At 36.6% G+C, this 15794-nt stretch overlaps 1 protein-coding gene across 1 annotated transcript; it reads left to right on the top strand.

Annotated features, from left to right (window-relative positions):
* The first annotated feature begins 2963 nt into the window (after nt 1-2963).
* Nucleotides 2964-12341, top strand: pgm1 (phosphoglucomutase 1). The gene is made up of 11 exons (XM_065299038.2): nt 2964-3293; nt 5240-5402; nt 5535-5678; nt 5775-5900; nt 6326-6516; nt 7694-7848; nt 8440-8555; nt 8805-8940; nt 9046-9229; nt 10071-10205; nt 12033-12341. The coding sequence occupies exons 1-11, from the start codon at nt 3048-3050 to the stop codon at nt 12120-12122; spliced, it is 1686 nt and encodes a 561-aa protein (XP_065155110.1). The 5' UTR covers nt 2964-3047; the 3' UTR covers nt 12123-12341.
* Nucleotides 12342-15794: the final 3453 nt, after the last annotated feature.

Below are 15794 nucleotides of genomic sequence, written 5' to 3'. Positions count from 1 at the left end.
TTGAGGAAAACATTCCAGGATTTTCCTCATTTTAAGGGAATGGACCCCAACACTTAACAGTTTTAATGCAGTTTAAAATTGCAGTTTCAAAGGACTCCCAATGATCCCAAACGAAGCATAATGGTCTTATCTAGCGAAACGATTGTCATTTTTGGCAAGAAAAATAAAAAATATGCACTTTTAAACCACAACTTTTCATCTTCCCACGGTCCTGTGATGAGCCAGCGCGACCTCACGTAATACGTCAAGAGGTCATGGTAACGTATGCGAAACTATGCCACCAGTGTTTACAAATGAGGAGAAAGAGGACCGTTCCAAAGTTGTTGAAGGTGGAATGATACTAATTAATATCTTTGTGTCAGTTTATTGTTTAAAATTGTCCGCAAATGTGCGCTTCATATATGTAACACGTGACCTTTAGACATCTTTACGCAATTATGTGAGGTCGCGCTGGGGCATCACACAGCCGGAGGAAGAGAAGTTGTGGTTCGAAAGTGCATATTTTTTATTTTTCTTGCCAAAACTTACAATCGTTTCGCTAGATAAGACCCTTATGCCTCGTTGAGATCGTTTAGAGTCCTTTGAAACTGCAATTTTAAACTGCATTAAAACTGTTAAGTGTTGGGGTCCATTAAAGTCCATTAAAATGAGAAAAATCCTGAAATGTTTTCCTTAAAGAACATAATTTCTTCTCGACTGAACAAAGAAAGACATCAACATTTTGGATGACATGGTGGTGAGTAAATTATCTGGATTTTTTTTTAAGAAAATGGACTAATCCTTTAAGTACTGTGAGAAACATATATTGTCTTTGTTTCTGTATGTTTGTGATGTAAACCTGTTACTATTTACATTAAATAATAATTAATACTCTGATCATATCTTCATAATCTTATTTTTATAGTGTTCTTTGTTATGGTGCCAGCATTATTTAATGATGTTTTGAGGTTCCCGGTTTGAGCCCTGGTTGGGACAGGTCTTTCAGTGTGGAGTTTGCATGTTCTCCCTGTGTCAGCATGGGTACTCCGATTTCCTCCAAAAGTCCAAAAACATGCATGTTAGGTGAATTGGAGATGTCAAATTGCCCTTACCCCAACGTGTGTATTAATTTGTGTATAGAGATTAACCGGTTCTCACCATGAATGCAGCTGTAGATTCTGGAATGGCTTTAAGAATATATAAATAAATAATGATAAATGTTTTGTTTATTAAATTGTTTATTATTAAATCATTAAAATAATTCTGTTTTGTTTTGTGTTTGAAATGCACATTTTTACAAATAACCCTTTTATTGTAGCCAGCCTAAGGCACACCTGTGCAATAATCATGCTGTCTAGTCAGCGTCTTGATATGCCACACCTGTGAGGTGGATGCAGAGGCATCATGCCCATTCAAGCGAACATGGCCCTCAGGTACAGGGTTCAACAGCGTTTGCATTTTAGGCCATGTCTATTCTGGTTTCTAAAGAAATTGTTGCAACTCAACAAACATAGGAAATACACCTATACATTGCATAGCACTTCCCAGTTATTAAGCCTGTGGGCATGCTCCAGTTCTGTTATTCGCCCTTGCCCTTTTGCACCATGTAGGTTTAAGAGTCTATTTATATACCTTTTGGTCAATTATTTTGCCCTTTGACTTTCACTACTGTAACTGTAGAACAAGACACTAAAGGCCACCTGACATGTGAGACGTACTGTATTTACACTGCCGCCATTTTCTCTTCATCTAGCTTACCAACTTTAAAAAGGGTTCACTTCTCTTTGAGCTGTATTTTTCAAGATGTATATACTGCAACTTACAGTAGATATTTCTTTTATCTAAATTACTTAAAATTTGACATCGTTTTTGTTTACGTCATTAAACCCAACTGCGTTATCTTGGCTTTTAACCTATATTTTTGAAAGAAAACTGCAACATCATGATAACATGCAAACCTTGCATCATTGTAAACTTTGTTCTGTTTCAAATGAAGCCTGGGTAAAGCTTGATGCAATAGACAAACAAAGCTCTAACTGAGAGGGGCTCTAATGTTTTTGTGAGGGAATGTTAAGTGCTTATTAAAGGGATAGTTTACCCAAAAATAAAAATTCTGTCATACTTTTCTCACTCTTATGTTGTTACAAACCTGTAAACATTTCTTTGTTTTGATGAATACAAAGGAAGATATTTTGAGGAAAGTTTGTAACCAAACCAATCAGAGGCCCCATTGGTAGGAAAAAATAATAATATGGAAGTCAATGGGGCCTCTAATTGGTTTGGTTACAAACATTCCTCTGAATATCTTCCTTTGTATTCATCAAAACAAAGAAATGTATGCAGGTTTGTAACAACATGAAAGTGAGTAAGTGATGATGGCATAATTTTTATTTTTGGGTGAACTATCCCTTTAAAATCTGAAACAATGGGTGTTGGAATACTCAAAATGTCCCATTTATTTAGGTTTACTAACTGGAACATTGATATTGGTATGTATGCATGATCAATCTGTCCAATGTCCGAGTATTGTTTATTTTATAAATTTGCTGGCTATAATTTTTATCCATGAAATGTCAAAATAGCATTTTCAGAATGGCCAATTTGCTTGATAGGGACTGAGTCTCCCAGGTCACTAAAAGGACAGAAAGCACCACAAAGTAGTCCATACAACTTTGTTTTAATGCTAGATAACTTTTGGAGTACTTTAATATCCCTTTGTTTTCATTTTTTGAACCACACTATCAGGTCCTCGTCCACTTCTATAAAAATGAGTAGTGACAGGCTTGTTCGACGTCATGCGTCGCTGCAAGAACTGACAGGCGTATGACGTCAAAGTACCGCGAGAGCGATTTGAAATTAGACTTGTCTCGCAAAACTCTCGCGGTAACTTTACGTCATCCTACTGTCGGTTTTTGCTGCATGAAATGGAACACATATAGCGCCCCTTTCCCTTTAAACGTGGGCGTGTCTGAGCAGTAAAAAGCCAGTGTGTTAGCAGAGAGGCTACGTGGTGAACACACATCAGACTGGGCACCCGGATAGTGACAGAAATACACCGCTGCTGCACCATGGTGAAAATTACAGTGATCAAGACCAAACCGTACACCGATCAGAAGCCTGGAACCAGCGGGTTGAGAAAGAGAGTGACCGTGTTTCAGCAGAACCAGCATTATGCGGAAAATTTCATCCAGAGCATTATCTCAACCATTGACCCTGCGCACAGGCAAGAGGGCACACTGGTAGTAGGAGGAGATGGACGGTTCTTTATGAAGGACGCTATTCAGTTGATCGTCCAAATTGCGGCTGCTAATGGGGTAACTTAATGCTATGTCTATGCATATTTCATCACCTATTGCAATAGTTGAATGGAAGGGGTGTGTCTGTCTTGTCATGACATTCAGATTCATTGCAAAATAGTTGTGGTTCCTCTGACATTGAAAAGATGCCGTTAGTTTACTGTAATGCATTGAACATGCAATAAACAGGAAGTTCACTTCAATGGTTTTTATGTTGCATACTTTTAAATGATTTTAAAATAAAAAATTATGTCGTTTTGTGAAGATACGAACAATACTGTCGTATATTTGCCAGGGGATAGTATAGTTTGTAGTAAAATAATTTCCCATGCAAATGAAGTCGGTGAGATTCTTGGCGAGATTGTTTAGAGGCACCTTTGACATTTCACGCGCTGCCAAGAGCGAGAGCTGCTGCGTGGTGGCGTCATAACCTCGTCATAACATAACACCCTGTCATCGTCTAGTTTAATATACGAAGTAAAAATACAACTTTACAAAACAGAGTTATGTCAAAGTGAAAGGTTTACCTTGATGTCACGCGGCCCTACGTTTGACATCTTCGTAGCGCGAGAATACTTTAATAGTTATGCTTTCTATTCGCTCTCGCGCTATTTGATGTCATATGCAGTCGGCCTGCGCAGCGCTGCATAAAGTCGAACAACCGTCATGATGCGCAGGAGGCGTGCCTGTAGTCACGTTCCCCTGCACGCTCAGGACTATATAGAGGGTTTTCACGGCGCGTCATCAGAGCGGAAGACGCCATATTGGAGGCACTCCGCATTACAACAGAGCAGACACTGATGTATATGCCGAACGTCGTCAAGGAAAATAGTTAATTATTGCCGTGTTTGAGATGGTACCAACAGTACATATTGAGAAAAACATTTGGATTATTATCGACTTCCAAAAGTTATTAAAAACCAGGGAAAGGAATGCAAGAAATTATCAGAGGAGCGACGCTTGTGGTTGGTAAAGCTCAGGAAAAAGAGTAGTATTGTATTAGAAATATGATTGAAGTACATAAAGTATAAAACAATTATGCTTCTACTTGTTGTGCTTTATTTAAAGAGTATTAAATATGTACTTTAGTGTATGCACAAAATGTACTTAAACACAAATAAAATTTGCGCTGCAATGCCTTAATGCCAGTGTGCTTAATTGCTCATAGCAAATTTTCTATTGTAATGATAATTATATTTTTAATAGTAAATGGTAAAAACAATTATTGCTTTTATTTTTTACTGTGCTTATTTTACAGTAAAGCACTTTGGTAGGACACTAGCTATTTTAAATTTGCTATATAAATAAAGCTTACATTGACATATGGGCTCTGCATGAAAACTAGGTAGTTCACTAACTTATAGCGGGATATGCAACTGAAGGAAGAATCGCCGGGTCGTCACGGATCCTAGAAGAGGGAGCTCGTAGGGATCTGCACCGCCTATACATTTTAATTTCTCGAAATATCGTGCCTTTTCTTGTGGTCCAAGTCCTTCCCTATATGCCTTTGCATCTTGGATGCGTTTTCTGTTGTTAAGACATGTCTACATTCACTTAAAGTATCCAAAGCGCATAATATTCCATTGTACTCCGTTCAGTTCTTTACACCGAGTGCCTCCACCATGGCCGCGCATCGGGGTTACCGCCCAGAACGTGACGTCGGTGAAAACCCTCTATAGAAAAACAGTGTTTAAACCTCTTAATTAAATAGCTCCGTTTATGAATCAATATTCACTGTATTCTTTAGATTTAGCTTGCCCTTTTTAATTTAATTTTAATGCATTAGTGTTGTGTACAGGCCTTTGCATGTGTGCATCATGCAGAAGGACACATCAATAGAGTTGAGGTCATGTCTCATATGTGTTAGGGTGGTTGGGGCCCAAGTAGTGCATTGATTTTATTTTATCAAGATTTTACTTTTACCGGTGAGTTGATCTGGGGTTTCTCTTGTTATAATCTGACAGATTGGCAAGCTGGTCATTGGTCACAATGGAATTATGTCAACGCCCGCTGTATCCTGTGTGATTCGTAAGATCAAAGCCGTCGGGGGAATCATCCTGACCGCAAGTCACAACCCGGGTGGCCCTAATGGAGACTTTGGCATCAAGTTTAACATATCTAGTGGAGGTTAGAGATTTACACTTGGGAATGGCATGTTAGAATAATGATATATATATTTTTTGTGAAAACCATGTATGATCATACATCTCATTGCAAAGCCGTACAAGTAATTCGGTTTGCCTGGCGTGTCTCACTCAGGTCCTGCACCGGAGGGCATCACAGACAAGATCTTTCAGATCAGCAAAAGCCTCCAGGAGTACCACATCTGCCCTGAGCTCAAGGTGGACCTCTCCACCATTGGGAAACAAACCTTTGAGGTGGACACGTTCAAGCCCTTTACCGGTACCATATGTTGGATAATCTTACAGTTATGCACAGTCATTTTTCTATTTAAAACTTGGTTTTGTATCTGCAATTTTGTCTTGTGTCTTTTCACAGTGGAAATTGTGGACTCAGTGGATTCATATGCAGAGATGCTAAGAGAGATCTTTGATTTTGCTGCTTTGAAAGAGTTACTTTCAGGACCCAATCACATCAATGTACGACTGGATGCAATGCATGGAGGTGAGGATCTGTTTGATGACAACTAAAATGTCAAAGTATAACAAAACACACTTTAATTCATAATTTTGGGTAGTTATGGGCAGTTTAGAGATCCGATCTTGTTAGATTAACATTTCGGGTCAGTAAAAACCTGAATATGTAATAATGATTGGGGAAGCACTCGTGCATGTAAGGGTTAAATAAGTTTTAGATGAATTTTGTATTCGCTGGTATATAGAGTATAATTAAAATAACTCCAAATGTCATTATCGACATTTTACAGTATTTCACTTTAGAAGTTAAAAGTCGGTATGTTATTAATATAAAATATAACATAAATCTGTTATAATGGTATATATATGGTTGTAGCTTCTTTATCTTATGTCATATCATGTCTGTGGTATGTTGTGTGAAATAAAGACTGCATTGTGCTTTTTATTTACTAGTGGTTGGTCCATATATAAGGAAGATTGTGTGTGAAGAGCTGGGTTCCCCTGCCAACTCTGCTGTTAACTGCATCCCCTCTGAAGACTTTGGGGGACACCATCCTGATCCTAACTTAACATATGCAGCTGATCTGGTTAATAATATGAAGGGAGGCGAATATGACTTTGGTGCAGCATTTGACGGTGATGGTGTAAGTCCTAATGACTTTAAAATCAAAGACAACCAAGAAAATCTTGAAAGGTCTGTAAGGTGCTTTGGATTGAAGTGTCTACCAAATTTATAAATATGTGTTAGACCGACCTGATTTCACAGAAATTTGTATGTATTTTACAAGCTGGCTAATTCCTATGAATTTGTATGAAGTGAATTGTTAAAAGTATTAAAGGTACAATATGGTTTTTTAGTAGCATCTAGCAGTGTAATTGGGAACCGACCTCAATTTAAAAACGCAATGAGAAGCTACGTTAGCTGTCACAGGACAAACTTGTCGTTATCTGACTGTGCGTTCACACCACCACCGGCGAGAGTGTCAAAGTGGCCGTAAGTCATTCATTTTCAATGAAAGCTGGTGGCGAGCAGCATCGCGTCATGGACGGTATGAGTTAAAATCAGCTTAACTTTATTAAGCCGGAAACCTCCGCTTGACAGGATTCCAGAGAATGCATTCGAGCGTCAGAGCATCCACTAAAACTTTTTCTATAGGATCGTTGGCAGAGCAACCAAAGTGTTTTTTGACGCTCTCGCCGGCGACGGTGTGAACATACAGTTAGACAACTTCGGGACGATACGTTTAGTTTGTCCATTTAGGACAACTGTAGAAACATGACGGCGACTTCAATGTAAGGAGACACGCAATGTATATAAATAAAAACTGTGTATTCTAAGGTAATATAAACAATACATTTCATTATGTAAGGTCTTTATACACAGTTATTAATATAGTTATGTATATTATATTGCAATTTTGTCGAAAGATCCTTCTAAAAGTTACACATTGCACCTTTAATAAAACCTAACCCTGCCCCTAAACCCAATGTCACTGGTGTAAAAAAAAATCTTACAAATGATATTCTAAGAATTTAAATAATGAACCACCTCTTTAAATGCGTACAAAGTGTAATGTGCACCTTTATCAAAAACAAATTACAGTGCATTCAAGTTATACGTTATTTTCAGTATGTGTATTCCCTTTGGATTGAACCCATGACATTTTGCTGTTAACAGAATGCTGTACCATTTAAGCTACAGGAATTTTGTGGATAAATATAAATAAGCATATATATAAAGAAGCATCTCATAAATATATAATATAATATAAAGAAGCATCTCATTATACTGTATTTCTTTCTTTGCTCTTCTATTGGCAGGATCGTAACATGGTTTTGGGTAAGCATGGATTTTTTGTAAACCCCTCAGACTCTGTGGCAGTCATTGGTGCCAACATTACATGCATCCCTTATTTCAAGAAGACTGGCGTAAAGGGTCTGGCCCGCAGTATGCCCACCAGTGGTGCTCTGGACAAGTAAGATATACTTTACTTTAAAGTTAATTCTGACTTTCTCGTGTATGTTGTTTTCGGTAAAGCATCTGTTAAACACTGGTGAATGCAAGTGTTCAGGTAGCTCAGTTATAAAGCATTGCATTAGCGGAAAAGGAAAACACCACCGTTTTTCAATATTTTACTATGTTCTTACCTCAACTTTGACAAATTAATACATACCTTTCTTTTTCAATGAATGCATTTAATCTATGAACAGCGCGTTGTGAATGTGTTAGCATTTAGCCTAGCCCCATTCATTCCTTAGGATCCAACAGGGATGAATTTAGAAGCCACCAAACACTTCCATGTTTTCTCTATTTAAAGACATGGGTAGTTACACGAGTAAGTATGGTGGCACAAAATAAAACGTGGTGATTTTTTTAAGGGGATAAAACATGAGAAATATATTGTATGGTGAAAGACACTTAGTTTGCAGCAGTTCGACCTCTATGTATAGAAATCCAGTATGTATTTACTGTAGAGCTGCTTTGCAACAATGCTAAATTATGAAAACTACTTACTTTAATTGAATGGAAAAACAAACAAATCTGATATATAATTTGTTTTGTACAGTGTGGCTAAAGCTTTGAAGATGACGCTTTATGAGACACCCACAGGCTGGAAGTTCTTTGGTAACTTGATGGATGCTGGCAAGTTATCCCTCTGTGGTGAAGAAAGCTTTGGTACTGGTAAGTAGCCTTGATCATGCTAGTGGAAGTTTATCTAAAAAAGAGACTTACAGTAGCTATTAATGCTAGGCTAGGCAATAGTAGAGGTTAGCAATGATGCTTGCTTTAAAAAGTATAACGTGGGAAAAGACCACACTTTCTCTTTAAAGCTTTCCTCCTCTAAAACACATAAACATGCTTAATCAGATTTATAAGTTTATTAATTGTGTAGGTTAGGGTATGTCTAAAAAGTGATCTGTTTTTATGTAGGTTCTGATCATATCCGTGAGAAAGATGGGCTTTGGGCGGTGCTCGCTTGGCTCTCAATACTGGCTTCTCGCAAACAGAGTGTCGAGGACATCATGAAAGACCACTGGCAGAAGTTTGGTAGAAACTTTTTCACGAGGTACTTTAAACTGCATTTGTGGCATAATGTAGCTTTACTGCCCTCTGTTGGTCAGCCTGTAATGGGGATTTAAAAAAAATGATTTGTTCCAATTCTCTCTTTCAGATATGACTATGAGGAGGTAGAGTCTGACGCTGCAAATAAGATGATTGAAGTCTTAGAGAAGACTATGTTTGATAAAGCCTTTGTAGGACAGAAGTTCTCTTCCGGGGATAAAACGTATCAAGTGGAGAAGGCCGATAACTTTGAATACACGGATCCAGTTGATGGTAGTGTCTCAAAAGGACAGGTGAGGAAGGACTACCACAGACAACAAACTGGAAATATTAATAATACGTTTTGAAATTCTTTTGGAACGAAATACAGAAGCTTCTATACAGAAGACATGGACCCAATTTATATAAGGTGTCTTTAGCTACTGTGTAAAAAACATTGATACATTATACGTAGTGTACATGCATGTTGTTCAGGGTAGGTTTAAGGTTAGGATTGGGTTTACTGTAAATACATGCAGATACTTAAATGTAATTATTACAATGTTACATCATGTATGTACACAATCATTACATTTGTAATAATTTTTATGCGAGGACACAGTAGTTAAAGACACGTAAAAAGTGATCAAAGACATTCTTGACTAAACAGTCCGGTCAAATCTATAGGATATGGTCCATATTTGTCATTACCAAGCTGTCTAGTTAAAGGTTTGTTAGCAGTTGGTCATAAATCTCACTGCCATTATTTGGAAATCCCTAGCCATCTACTGACAATAAACAGTTACTTACCTTTCTCTTCATATAGTTTTTAGTAGCTTTTGTATTTTTTTTGATAGCTCACTCCAAAATTCTCTGTTACTCACCCACCCACCTTCATTTAAAAAGTTTACAATAATGTTGCATATATCACTTGTATATTTCAGGTTTTCTAATATGTCTCCACCCCTAACAATAGCAAAAGATTATTTATAAACCTCAAACAATTGATAAAAAAAAATGATATCTAATGATATGATTTCCTCTGATGAATTTACTTCTTTATTGTGTTTGGAACATGTCAGAATTCGAAATATGCATACTTTTGAAAGCCCGGTTTTGCTTATCATCCCTGTGTCTGGTCTTCCTGTTGTTTAGGGTTTGAGGATCATCTTCACCGATGGCTCACGTATCATCTTCCGACTCAGTGGGACAGGCAGCGCCGGGGCAACTATCAGGCTTTACATTGACAGCTACGAGAAGGACCCACAAAAAATCTATGAGGACCCACAGGTAAAGCATTCGGTCCTTCGTTGGTGACTTCGATCAGGGGTTTTCTTACTTTATGATGCCAAGGACCGCAAAATATGTTGAACCTTTTGTAAGAGACCCACTATCTAAAACATATATACAATACTGTGCAAAAGTCTTAGGCCACCATGATACCATTAGATTTGTTGTTTTTGCAATTGTGTAGTGATCATATATAATTATTTTTCTTTATTAGAATACAACCAGAAAATACAGGAAATGTGTATGTAGTATAATAAAAACAGTATAAAAGTATAAGCTGAAGTGTCAAGTATTTAGCGTAAACTCCCTTTCCACTTAAACTGCAGGATCTCATAAACTTAAATTAAATTAAATCCTAATTTCTAATTCTAATCGAATGACTTCAGAAATGAAGATGTGTTTCGTGCCAAGAGATGTAACACTTCATACTGACTGATGCCTGAAGAAGACATTTATTTCGGATAATTGTTTTGTTTTAAATTATGTGTACATATTTCCTGTATTTTCTGTTTGTATCTTAAAAAAGAGTGAAAAATAAATATGGATAAACATTAAAACAACAAAGCTGGTGATGGTGGCCTAAGACGTTTGCACAGTACTGTATATAAGTTGCTGCAGTACAATCACAATTAAATATAAAATGTATCTCTTCATGTTTATACATCCAGCATTTCTCTAAGTGTAGCAATTTATATATTTGTATATAGAAATTGGTTACACTTAGAGAAATACTGGATGTTTAAACATGAAGAGATAACTTTTCTATTCAATTGTATTTGTACTTCAGCAACTTTGACAATAAATCTTGTTTAATGGCAACTAAATAGCATCCTGCCTTATAAATCCCAATAAGTGATATAAAGGGGACTTTAATAAGAAAAACACACTGAAATAAAACCATGAAAATGTTGATTTGTATTTTAACCCTGTGTCAAAGAGCTGAAAGGTAACTTGTTGCGCCGATGACACAAGCCTTCTCACTTTGACACGCCCCTTAAGGCATTTGTTCACACCTTATACATTTCTTGAGATGATGAAAAAAGATGGGATTAAACCGCACTTGCTTCGTGTGGATGTGGCCTTTAGATTACACAACATTTCCTGTTTTTCTTCCAAAAGTTCACTTCCATGAATTAATTTCTTCATCAGATTTTTTTTTAAAGACTTTAAATGATAAAGCAGATGTAGCTGGAGTAGTAATAGATTATGGCATTGCTCAACCCAGCACATATGGTTGATGGTTTTGTTTTCTTAATTATATCCGATCACCCTGTCCTAAAGAATCAAGCTCAGAGATGCTCGAAATTAAACTTTGGTGACCTTTTAGTTCCAGCAAACCCTTTCATCTGAGTTTTAAGGCTTTAGTTGCTATAGAAAAAATAGACATTTTGATATAGGTTTTTATTTAAAGGGATAGCTCACACAAAAATAAATATTCTGTCATCGTTTTCTCATCATCATGTTGTATCCGATGAACACAAAAGAAGATATTTTGATAAGTGATGATAGCTGATTGTAACCCTTTGATGTCCATTGTAGGAAAACAAATATTATGGTATTAATTATATTAAGGATTGTGATAAATGATAAAAAAAGATATTTTGATAAGTGATGGTAAGCACACAGTTAATGGTACCCATTGAATTCAATCGTATTTGTTTTTCCTAATATGGAAATCAATTGTTACAATCAGCTGTGTTTTTACCATCATTTATCAAAATATCTATCCCTTTAAGCTCAGTGCATTTGTTATATTTATCTCTTTTTGTAAGGAGCATTATTATTATTTAATCAGGTATTATAAATAGTCTCTCTGCTGTTCAACAGGTCATGCTTGCTCCTCTGGTGGACATTGCCTTGAAGATCTCTCAGCTACAAGAGAAGACGGGTCGCTCTGCTCCCACTGTGATCACATAATTACCCAAGAGTCTCTATTCACCTGATCCAGCCCAGACTAGCCCAGACATACTGTATTCAACAATGCCTTACATTATGATCATCAACTTCATACCCCAGTCATTATGTGTCTAATGTGTCCTCTTGAAAGTCTCATATTTCTTGTGTTTCACGTGCACAATCAAAGATCTGTAAAACACATATAAATAGAGAATATTAATATAGACGTCTACAAAATTTTTTGCTTGTTGTGTTTTTTGTTTAAGAACAAAAAGTGACCCGCACACTACCTGTATACATTTGATTTGTACATAACTGTGCAGTGTAATTCTCCTGATTCTTATTGGTTTATTTATTCATCATTGTTAATATGTCTTGCTAAGCAACTTTAAAGCAACACCAAAGAGTTTTTTTTACCTTAAAATAACATTTCCAAAAAAGTTTCAGTGGTTCATCCACTCAAAACAGGGTGAATGGCACTTTCACATTCGCTTTGCAGCCCTCTATGGGCCAAAACCGCACTAAAGAAGTTTCCAACCATCGGGTCGCGGTCCTGTAGTTTGAGTGAAAACTACAAAAACTTGCTTTACGGCAGACCTACAATCCAATCAGAGCCAGCTATGCTGCAGTATTTACGACAGTGCTAATGAACAATTACGCGTCTAACCTGTAGGGGGAGCAAAGAGCAATAACTCTTTAGTGTTGCTTTAAAGGCGAATTTCTTAATATTAAGATTATTTGGCAGAGATAATCTGAGGGGGCAAACATTGTCCTAACAAACCATACATTAATGGAAAGCTTATTTATTCAACTTTCAAAAAAATTAACCCTTATGGTTTCGTGGTCCAGGATTACATATGCTGTATGCATAATTAGGACACATGGATATAATATATAACTAAATAATACAGAGTTGCATTCAAGTGTTTAGCTTGTTATTATCGGTCAACCAAGCTTTCTTTGGCATTGCGCTAAAACTTGTTCATTTTTATGCATTGCCATTGCCCTCATAAGCTGTTGTCATCATAAAACTTCCAGCCACAGTTTATTTGCTCTGAATTTGCTTTCAATTTATTTAACACATGACAGAAAATCAGGTGCGCGTACCTGAAAACAAAAACTTCTTTATTTTGCGAAACATGTATTTAAAAACTACTGCTATTTTAAACTTACGCATATCCCTATGATCAAAACATATCCTCGGGCTGTGTCAGTAATGACCTCAACTTTATTACAAGCCATTTATTAATACCTGTCAGGACACCCGTCACACACCCTCTTTCAAATAGTTCTGGATGAAGAAATGGGTGGGATAATTTCTTCAGGACAGGTTTTCACATTGTAAAAGCTCTCTATGTTGACATAGCAAGATAGAAAAAATGCCCTGCCTGGAAAGTAATGGTTTGCAGGTTGTATTTTCATTAGATGTCATTACATGAGGTAATAGCAGTACAGTGTGTATTTGGCTGTCAGGTTATTATACGCTGCGCCTCTTTTTGTAATCTCTTTGTATGTTTTTACCAGAAGATATTAACATGGAGTTTCAAAGAGACGTAAGCCCTTTAGAAAAGGTTGCCAGCAACGCACGTTTCATGAGACGTTGAAACCAAAGAAATCATATACAACAACATTGCAGCAAGCACCATACTATTCAGCGGTTTGGGGTCACTTGTCTGATGAATTTTTTTTTTTTTTTTTTGACGTACACTGTAGTGCTTAAAATTAGTTTTGTAGACAAAAATATAACTCTCCCAACAAATTAATTGCCTTCATTAGAGAAAGAAAAAAGTTTTTAAATATTTTTTTAAGAAGCATCCCATGGTGATACATGCAGTGGCGTGTTTACCATTATGGGGGCCCTAAGCAAAGTCCAAGAACCGGAGCCCCCCATGCCCCAGCATTGCCCAAGGTTTTTCATCTGAATTGCACAACAATAATATTCCGTATATAGAATTAAGTGAGAAACTAAATGAGGAAAAAGAGGAAGCATTAGATTATGATTTAGGCTGATCTAACAAACTGAACTAACAAACAACATTGTAAGTTGGTTATTGCTTGAATTTATGGATGGGAATCACATAACTCTCATGTTCATATTGCAAAAACAAACTTACTGTCAGATACAACAAGCATATAGATTAGACATACACTAAAGATGAGATTTTCATGACAATGATGAGATACAGAATATGATTTATGTATTTTCGATGTGATTTAAACCCCTGCGTGGTGTCTTTATTATGTTTATACCTGTACGAGTGTGGAACAAAAGATGCGTGTCACTGATCAAACCAAACCACCGATCACAGGTGTGAAGCCCACAGTCTTTAAAGTAAACTTGACCATCGAGTGAATGTTGTGCAGTTACGAGAGCACAGAAGGAGTCGAGCGAGCGCTCATTCCAGCACTTGCGGCTGCATTTGTCCGCGCTTTCCCGAAGAGTTTCGCTCATGATGTGCCCTCGCGAGGATGCACGCAAATATTAGTTTGTGTGCATACTCGCAAATCTCTCACAATTGTGTGGTTTGCGTGGTGGGTAAACACGTCACTGGATACATGAAAATGCTGGTTAATAGAGAGAATTCTTACCAAATAGGCAATGGGTGACTACTTTGAACCAGTCTGTGAAAACCCAGCTTAAGTAATTTTTTGTGATTTACTGTTTTCTACTTATCTTCATTTTATATAATGTAAAGAACATTTTGTGAAACTAAAACCTTGATATCTTAAAAGGGGACATTTCACACAAAGACTTTTTTAGGATTTAAAAAAAATATTTGGTGTCCCCAGAGTACGTATGTAAAGTTCTAGCTCAAAATATCATATAGATAATTTATATACTGTACATGTTAAAATTGCCACTTTTGCACGATAGTTTCACGAAACTAAACGTAAAAAAAAAATTCTGCACATGAAGATTTCACATGAGCACATGAACCTAAACTTTAGATTTTTTTACTCCAATGTCACCTTGGGGGCTCGGTAGAAATGTGCCATTTTTGGGTGTGTGCTTTTAAAAGCAAATAAGCTGATCTCTGCACTAAATGGCAGTGCCGTGGTTGGATAATGCAGATTAAGAGGCAGTATTATCCCCTTCTGACATCACAAGGGGAGGCAAACTTCAATGTCCTATTTCTTCACATGCTTGCAGAGAATGGTTTACCAAAACTAAGTTATGGGGTTGATCTTTTTCTCATTTACTAGGTTGATGGATGCCCTGAGGACCCAATTATAGCACTAAACATGGAAAAAGTCAGATTTTCATGATAATATTGACTGAGTAAGGCCATGTCAAAGATTTAAATCAATGACTGAAATCAAAATGTGCTTTTATTCCTTTATTTAACTAGAAATCATATTGAGACTATAGTTTATTTTTCAAATGATCCCTGGCCAAGAAAGGCAGCATTTAATAATGTATCTGCACCCCTATTAACAAAGACAAGAGTTAATACAACAAAAACAAAAATGACACAATATAATAATATTAGATTATAAGACTTTAGATTTCACAGAGTTATATATATATATATACAACATATTTTTGTCCATTTTGAATTTTTAAATAATTGCCGTAGTAGTATATATGTTTTCTATAGATCTGATGAGTTTACAATTATTCTAAAATGTAAATAAATATGAATAAAGGGGTACGTGGCCCTAATTTTTTTTTATCTGTAGAGGACTTACAAA

The sequence above is a fragment of the Paramisgurnus dabryanus genome, chromosome 7 (assembly GCF_030506205.2).
Source record: "Paramisgurnus dabryanus chromosome 7, PD_genome_1.1, whole genome shotgun sequence".
In the NCBI taxonomy this organism is placed as follows: domain Eukaryota; kingdom Metazoa; phylum Chordata; class Actinopteri; order Cypriniformes; family Cobitidae; genus Paramisgurnus; species Paramisgurnus dabryanus.
The sequence above is the reverse complement of the archived record's forward strand: the minus strand, read 5'-3'. Positions and strand labels throughout refer to the sequence as shown.